Source organism: Columba livia, chromosome 1, assembly GCF_036013475.1.
Source record: "Columba livia isolate bColLiv1 breed racing homer chromosome 1, bColLiv1.pat.W.v2, whole genome shotgun sequence".
Lineage (NCBI taxonomy): Eukaryota > Metazoa > Chordata > Aves > Columbiformes > Columbidae > Columba > Columba livia.
Genome location: NC_088602.1, coordinates 93,753,388 through 93,762,091, shown reverse-complemented (window position 1 = coordinate 93,762,091; position 8,704 = coordinate 93,753,388). Strand labels below are relative to the sequence as shown.

General features: G+C 36.6%; 1 protein-coding gene across 3 annotated transcripts; it reads right to left on the bottom strand.

Annotated features, from left to right (window-relative positions):
• Positions 1 to 604: 604 nt before the first annotated feature.
• Positions 605 to 8,286, bottom strand: RIPPLY3 (ripply transcriptional repressor 3). 3 transcript variants are annotated; one of them, XM_021299807.2, is made up of 5 exons: positions 7,339 to 8,286; positions 6,101 to 6,170; positions 4,601 to 4,691; positions 2,697 to 2,764; positions 605 to 1,449 (listed from the first exon to the last, which is right to left on the bottom strand). In XM_021299807.2, exons 2-5 carry the CDS (start codon positions 6,127 to 6,129, stop codon positions 1,302 to 1,304), a joined length of 336 nt encoding a protein of 111 aa, XP_021155482.2. In that variant the 5' UTR covers positions 6,130 to 6,170; positions 7,339 to 8,286; the 3' UTR covers positions 605 to 1,301. The 3 variants fall into 3 exon arrangements, with proteins under 3 accessions (XP_021155482.2, XP_021155480.2, XP_005511554.2); XM_021299805.2 differs by having other exon boundaries at positions 7,536 to 8,286; XM_005511497.3 differs by lacking the exon at positions 4,601 to 4,691.
• Between the last annotated feature and the right edge of the window lie 418 nt (positions 8,287 to 8,704).

Genomic DNA, 8,704 nt, shown 5'->3' with positions numbered 1-8,704 from the left:
CACACACTTTAAGTGGCTCTTACAACTGTATGACCTTATGCACACCACCAACAGTAGTGTAGATAAGGCCAAGAATCTTGGATTCTGCCTCTGCCTTGTCTCTGGGGAAACTACGGCAGTTTTGATTAGAGATAAGATTCCTGAAGCATAATAGTTCTGAAGCATTGTGGGGCTAAATAGTTAGTTCTTGAGCCAATTAAAAAATGCTGGCGTAACAAGACAAGTACCGGCAAACTCTCCAAGCATACATAATTTATGCAATCAAAAAGGTCAAGCAAAGAGATTATTCCAATTCTCTGAATAAAATAAACTATACTGAAAAAGCAGTTTTTGCTAATGGAATAACAGTGTTGGAACAGATGTGTCTACATTGTACATCACATGAAGATGCTGATGAAAATTAGTAACCTAGGTCTTCCTGAACATAAATATAAAAGAAATATCAAAGTAGTGAGGGATACATCCAAACCCCACTAGACAGGAATCAGCGGTAGGTCAGTTATATTAAAATATATTCAAGCACTCTGAGCTGTATGAATAAGATTTGAATATTGTGGTGAAGACAAAAACAAAGGTAGCACAAAATGCACGTTTTAATGTGTCATTAAATTAAATCATAGTTTTTAATCAAGGCTTTTTCTTTACTGACAAAAAGGCACTTTTCTGATTAGAGGGGAGAAATCTGATAATAACAGAAAGACAGAACCCCAGAAAATACCACAATTGTTTTTTAGAACTTGTCTTGACAGAGGTTTATACTGGAATCTCTCTTGAAATGGATTAGGTCAGTTTGGTGTACAGCGTTTATATCAGAATAGATATGTACCATGGAGCTAATAAGCAATGGTCTTTGCATTTTAAATCATTCTTTACTTAAATTCTTACAAATGTTGTTTGAAAGTCTTTGGGTTATTTCAGGGCTGTACAGTATATTATTTTGCCCCATAATCAATCCTATTTTAATTTTATCAGGACTGCAATGTAAAAAAATAGTGAGTAACTAATTACAGTACTCCCAATGTTCTTAATCCATGTTACTTAAACTATCTCAACTTAAAACATTGTAATCTTTTGTTTGTCTTCAGGGTTTTATTTAAAAGTCTCTCAAAACACAAAAGGATTTCCTCTTAGTTTCTGGTTGCATTGACTCATTCTTCTTGTTAAGATAGTTATAAATAGTGTGCTTATGATCTTTGATGTATTTCTTTTTCAGTCAGATGTTTGTCCATACATCTGTTGCAGTTGCTTTTTTATCTCTTGATTTTTATATTGTCTTTGTCAAGGCTGACCACTGTTCCGTATTAGGCTGAACTGATTTCTTCTTCATCTTCCTCAGAGTCGGCATCGTCATTGTAGAAATGAATTGTAGCTTGTACCGGAAAACTTGCCAGAACCTTCTCTCCAATGTTATTAAGAAACTTTTGGGATTTGGACTTGGGCAAATAAAGTCTAATAAGAAAATATTTTTAAGAGAAAAAGTAAAATTATGCAACACTTTCCCAGCTTAGCTAGATTGAGTATGAAAACCTATTTTTGTCTTTCAAGAGAGAAAAATCCTGGGGTTTCTTGTCTTCTGAAATAAAAGTTGCTAACTAAAAAGTATGGTTGATTTTAAGTTACTTCAGTTGCTTTGGGCATATTAGGTGTTGGATTTATCTAAGTTCCCATCCTGATAAAATGTTGTCAGGACAATGATGGGTGATTGAGATACTTTGGTTTGCTTTGTTTTTTAGCACAGTTCAGAATCAAAGTGTCACGTGCAACTGGGGGAAGTTTGAGAAATGTACTGGGATTCTGGAATTAAGATTAAGGCACCAGGTTAAGATTGGGGCTGGTTGCCTGTTGCACAGATGTTGATCTTAATGTGATTTTTGTGTTTCCAGGTAGTGGAGGAGGTGTATGCTTAGATTTATTTCAAAATTCATATTGTTTTGTATTGAAATAATAAATGGCTTAATTTCTATTTCAGGTTTTCACCAGCTTTCCCACTAAAGCAAAACTTACATGGTCTGTATACATATGTATTTCTTTTTGGTTTCGTGTGCATATGTGTATCTCTTCCTCTTAGTTCCCCTTTGGCCAGTTTTCAATTAAGTTTGACAGTGATAAAGGTCACACAGAATTCAAGCTACAACAACTTCTATAAAAACAAGTGTTTGTAAAGAAGAGGGATATTTAATCAATTTTCCACCTCTAGACAAAAGTCCAAATCAAGAGATTCTATGTCATTGAGCCTTAAATAATCCGAATGTTGGTGAAAACCCTTATAAATCCCCCCAGCACAGGAAAAGCTTTACCTGGAGTTCAACTTTTATTCAAGAGCGAATTTAGGCAACCTTAGGACACAGATCTGTAACAAATCACATTCCATCAGCAGCTACTCATGTAAATTATTTGGGCTTTGAGGGTTTTTATCTTATTAATAAATGTAAATAAAAATTAGATGAGGCAGAAGAACATAGTTTCTTTTAGTATTATTTTTTCTTATTTCATTATTAGCATATTGTTTCAGGTTCTGTTTAGCCTGGGCATATTTTCTTGTGGAGAGAGAAAGATCTACAGAGTCTGGTGAGCAGTTAAATTGCATTAATAAAAAGAGATACTCTACAGGCAAACTGATACTTGTCCTGAGAAGAAATGTGTCTTATCTTGGAAGGTATCACTTTTCCTGTATCAAGTGATAGGATTTAACTCACCTCACAGGATGTTGAAACCCCAGGGCTCCTTTCGATCTAAAATTTGTTATTTGACCATCCAGTTCTGACTGTAAAGAGACATATTTGTTATTTAGAATATACTAAAAGATAATATTTCACTTTTTTCTTCTAGTTGCACATTTAACAAAGCATTTGAGCTTGTACAGTTTATGAGCCATAAAGCCATGAAGTATTGTACATTTTGCTTAAGTTCATACAGAATATCTATAGAGACTGATAAGCTAATAACATCACCAATCAGAAGTTCAGTGAGTGGAAGAAAAAAGGATTTTCAGTCAATTTAAAAAATTGAGAGGCTAGGGTTTTAACCTCTTTAACTACACTAACCAGTAGTTTGGAAATTGAATGTTCAAGCTGGCATGCTTAATTGTAGTGAAAGATCGTACAAGCATGTTGAGATTGCAAACAGTAAAATCAAGAGACAACTGGCGTCTTATATTTCTTTGAGAACAGTGACAAAAAAGAGCATTTTGATATAACAAAGTAGGTAGCAAAAATATATTTCAAATATCAAAATATATTTAGCACAGAATAAATTCATTCAAATTAAGTTCACAATAAAAAAATAATTTGCGAATGTTAACGTTACTAAATCTTATTAAGAGTATAAACCTGGAATGTAAACCTGAAAGCATATCCCGAAGTCACTGAGCTGTATAACTTCATCCTGCAGGCATGTATTCTCTACCATATCTTAAAAAAGATGACTTTTTTTTCCTCCTATTGCTATAAACTTGATGGTGCATGAAATAGGAAGAATTATCTTTGCTATACTAGAACGTCTAGTGAACAGAAGCTAGAAACCATCCACTCTGCTACAAACAGGCATTACTTTTGCCACTGTCAGAAGAATTGATCTATAATTCTGAGGAAACAGGCTTCAGCATGGATATTTTGGTGAACCCCAAAAAAGCCCTTGGGCTACAGACTGAGCAAGGGGTCCTGTAGAATTCTCTCTGTGCCTTTTACATTGACCTATTTCTCTTGTCCTCAAATATAGCCAAAATGATTTGTCTTCAGGGTGTTAGGGTTTTGTTGAGGGTTTTTTTTGTATTTAATCAGGAGAGTAATTTTCTTTGTTTACACAGTACCTAGTACTACAGACTCCTAATCTGGCTGAACATTGTAGATATGATCATAATATCTGTGTTAAATACCATATGTCATTTTGCTCCTTTCATATTGACATGAAAATAGTATTTTTTATCTTTATTGACCTGTATTTTCTGCTGTCTTCTTTTTAGAATACATTTTGTTAAATAATTATATATGTAATTGTATATCTTGATTAAACACATTATGTGCTTTTTCTTTACAGACTATAATACAGCATTTCTGAAAAGCAATTCTGATGAAAAATTAATTGCAAAACCTCCCTCAGGTGTTTGTTTACAGCAGAAAAATGTTCAATGTTCGTTTGTATTCTGCTGTAGACATGGCAATAGTAACTTCAAATTACTTGTAATGGCTTTTATTTGGGCATAAATAATGATGATTTTAGGGTGGTAGGGAGGAAAAGCATACAAGAAAAAACATATTATGTATAGGTAACTATAGGGTGTATTGCAACGCATGTTCTTGGCAATTGAGGTAAAATTATTACATTTTTTTACCAGTACTTTTATTTTGTAGTGCTCTACTCTGTGTCTTTCAATTTCCCAGGTTAGATTCTTATATGTATATTCCTGGCATTTTTACAATTACACAGAGGATATCGAAACTTACATTTGCTCCACTCTCTAGTGTTTGGCACTGGCATATGCACGTGTACACTGCAGAAAATAAAAGTAGCCAGCATGCAACTAACTAGCAAAAACAGTGTGCTCAACCCATCTTTGAAGGCTTTCTGCTAGAAACCTGAGTAGTTTTGCTGAAGAAGATACCTCTTGCCTTCCACAGCTGTGGGATGTGAGCACATCTTCCACCTCTGCACCACACAAAGTATACAAGCATCTTTCCTCAGTTGTTGTGACCCTGTTAAAAAGCACATGAAAGGGTTCCTAAAGTTCTCCTTCAGCCTTCGTTAAGTCCCAAGCTACAGAGGCATCTTGGATGCTGAAGCAGTGTGGGTGGGCTGTAAGGTATAGATGAGAAGGATCTGAGAAGCTTCTGGCAAGAAGGAGAAATGTTGAAAAAAATCAAACTCAACCATTTCAATTATAGTTGGCTTGAAAAAATGCCAGGCTGTTAGCATGAATGTGGAAAACTTCGTATGTGGTTTGTTTTTCTCACACAAGTGGGCATAAGCCCAAGTGTGAATGAAATCTTCTGAGTTGGTTGAAAAAAAATGTCTACAAAAACACAACCTCAGTTATAAATCACAGCTTCCTGATTTCAGAAACCTTCATTTTTTTAAACCGGCACTGTAAGCATGAGAATAAGACTCCTCTTATCCTTAGTACATGTACAGGTGCTTCTGGCAGAGCTTGGAACACCACTGGGGAGGATGTTCTTCCCAGGGCTCCTGCCAGGTGGAGCGGGGCAGTCCCTCAGATCTGTACAGTTACAACTTCCACCTTCAGTAGACAAAAAGTACAAGGTAAAAGGGTGTTGCAGTAGAAATTGTGAGTCTTTAAAGACTTGCACTAAGGAGAGGAGTTCTCTTAATCTGCTGAGCCTTTGATAAAAGAGTTGAAGATGTAACTGTGGGTCCAATGCTGCAAAAACTAACACAGGTTCTTAAAACTAAGCATATGAGTAGCACCATTTCAATACATTCTTTAAAGTTCACAGTATTGGGATCAATGCTGAGCGTGCTTCTGTTTCTCTTTATTTTTGTTCTTTGAGCCTAAGTAATCTTCCTACTTGCGGAGGTAAAACTAATAATCATGATGCCTTTCAAAGGCACTTGGCAGTACGAGCTACTTTAAAATCCAATTTTCTGTTGATTTATTAGCTAGTTTATCTATAGCAACATCCCTCCCAAAATTGTCCACCTGAAAGTATGTGGGGTTTGGGTGCTGCAGATTTATTTTATTTTATTTATTTTATTTTATTTTATCTGGAAGTAATTTTCACTCAAAGTCCTCCTATATAAAAAATATCACATACAGACTGGGCCTGAAAATTTCAAACTGAGGTTATTATTATTTTCATAATTAGGCAAGTAAACACTGCTGTTAAAATAAGGGTTGTTTTCAATAAGCAGTGCTTTTGGCAGCTCTTTAAGAACTTATAGTGATTCTGTATCTGATACAAAATGAGAGATACTCTTAACCATTATAATGTACAGAACACTGTAATTTGAACCATATTTTCTAACACTAAAAAAAGCTTGAAAGAAGAAATGAATAGATGACCAAGTGTCACTTCCTGTGTTCAAATAGCTTCAATTTCTGCACCTGTTTTCTATAAGGATTATTTTCTCCTTTATTTACTCTCACCATTTGTTGATTCTCTGGCATTTCACCATCTCTTGCTGTGAGCATCCAGGGCCTCCATAAAGCAGGGCTGCTGAAAGATTAAATAGAACAGCATTCCCACAGTTAATTCCTTGTGGTAATATGTGTACAGTACAGCTCCATTTGTTACATTCTTCTGGTATATTTTGAAATACAATGATTTTTTTTCTTTTCAACACATTTTGATTTGGTAAGTCTGATTTCTATGGCAATGTTAGTCTGCCTTCTGTCTACAATCTGATTAAAAAAATTAGGCAATACTTGCACATTTTTAACTAGGGTGTAATTTCCATTTAAGATTGCACCACTCAAAGTAACTACATTGAACTCCAAATGATGATGTAATTAATACTGTGTGTTTTTTTTCTTTTAATACAGCACTGCTACAAAATAAAAAGTAACCCTCCCCGTCTGAGAGTATGTCTAAATACAGATTCCATGTCATCACTGAGTGGCTGGTTATTTATTGAGTAAGCAACTCCAGCATTAAACTGACATGGGCAATTTGATCTAATTAGTGTATGCAGTGCTGCATGCTACATCTGCCTTTTGTCTGGTGGCAGGGGGGACTCCAATTACAGATGCTCTTTTTAACAGCACCCTGTTTCCCCAAAAATAAGACCTATGCCAAAAATAAGCCCTAGCATGATTTTTCAGGATTTTTGAGTATGCTCGAAATATAAGCCCTTCTCCAAAAATAATCCCTAGTTACAGTTCATTTTAAAAAGTCCATGTAAATAGTGTCTAGGCAGCTATACATGTTAAAAAAAAAAAAAAAAGAAAAAAAAGAAAAAAGACACCTTTGTAGCCAAAATTAATATAAGACTGTCTTATTTTTGGGAAACAGGGCACTTTCCACCTCTGCTGCTGTGACACAGGTCCGTACAGTTCAGGAAATGGAAAAGTGCTTTCAGATAGGAAAGGTAAATAAACTTAAAAAATAATAAATCAGTTATCGCAACCTTAGTTTTCATTTACTTCCATTTACAAGTAAGTTCTGAAATATTTGGCTGAAAATGATAATACATTGGCAAAATAAATTAAAGCACCCGTTCCAGGTGAAGTGCTTTCAGAAACATCTTTTGCCCTTTTACTTCTGAAGTCGGAAATTGTTCTCCGTTGTTTATGCAATGCTGCAATGGTTGCATTGAAATGATAACTGAGCCGGAGCTGTGAAAGGAAGGCTGCCGAAAGAAGCCCCCCGCGCCTGCCTCGCTTACCTCTGCGGGCGCTCCCTCTGCCGGGGCGGCTGCCGCTGCCGCCGGGAGCGCTGGGCGGTGGGACCCGCTGGGGCCCGGAGCGGGAGACCCGGAGCTGCGGCCTCCATGGCGTTTGGGGGTCTCAAGGCTGTGGCGGGCTGGGCGCTTGCCGGCGCCTTTCAGCCCCTCCTTTATCTCAGCTCCCAAAGAATACTTACGGAAAACAAACACGGCCTCAGGTGAAAGGAGGGGACCGTCCTTAATGAGATTTCTTTTGACTACAGTTCAAAGATAGGGCTCCCGGGCTGGCAGACTGTCCTGGGGTCAGCGCTGCTAGGGAAACAGAGGCTCTTTTTGTTAAGTTTAGTTAGCAAATCACATGGAAAATAATCCATACGCTTTATCTTTCTGTCATTGTTTCACGTACTCTATATTTGCTTTAAATTATATCGATACTCTTTTTGCATGTTGTGGGAAAACTCATCCACATTCTGCCCTAAAAAAGTGCAACAGAGACTCAAAGGGAATTTTAAATGTAATTTTTTTAAAAAATTACTGGAGTGTTTTCCATGTCCTAACTTTAAAAAAGATACCAGAAATCAGTGAAGATGAGAGGATTTAGAAGATAGGCCTAGTGACCTCCTCAAGACTTTAGGGATGTTCCTTTAACTTGATTGCTATTTGATGGATGAAGAGGAAAGCTTACGCCAAGAAAGATTACTTTGTCTATCAAAGAATAAGGGTTATGACTGCCATTGCTCTGAGGAATCTTTTAATTCAAAGTATGCAATATATGCTATAAACCTACGAAGACTCAATAGAAATGGACTCCTTCCAAGCTCTCTTCTCACTGTTTTCATTTGTAGCGTGCATTCCTCATAGACTGTTACACTGTAAAAGAACAATTTATTACCCGATGGGTGACATTATCTGATTTTCATTGTTGTGGTTCATTGCTACATTTCATTGTGTTTCCTTCATTTCCCAGCTGCTGCAGAGATGCATGATAATTATAAGAACTGAAAGCTGAATTATCTTTCCATCAGTACTGTTTACATATTGACATGAAAGGGAACAGATTCAGCTCCCTGATATAATTGCTTTCTCTCTCTTCCCAGAGAGAGAAAAATGGTTCAGTTTATTGAACATAGAATGTCCATTGATTATTTAGGACGAATGAAGTCCCTTCTAGCTGATTTAGCTGAAGAAACCATCCAAACAGTCAGTTTGAGAGGACAGTGAAAATTCTCTCTGGGAGTCAGATCCCTCCAAGGTAAACCTTGTGGCTCTTTTCCAAGCTCTGATCCAGCCTCAGGTAGCAAGTGTCCTGCCAGCAAGAAGGGGCTGAATTCCCAGATAAAGACCACCAGATATATTCCCTTGAGAG

Bases quoted from the DNA above. Each gene is read 5' to 3' on its own strand.
- RIPPLY3 (XM_005511497.3), bottom strand. From the start codon at position 7,445: ATGGAGGCCGCAGCTCCGGGTCTCCCGCTCCGGGCCCCAGCGGGTCCC. The intron at 6,171-7,338 runs GTAAGCGAGGCA...TTAATCTTTCAG, and splicing joins CAGAGGGAGCGCCCGCAGAG to CAGCCCTGCTTTATGGAGGC. The intron at 2,765-6,100 runs GTGAGAGTAAAT...GTCTCTTTACAG, and splicing joins TGCCAGAGAATCAACAAATG to TCAGAACTGGATGGTCAAAT.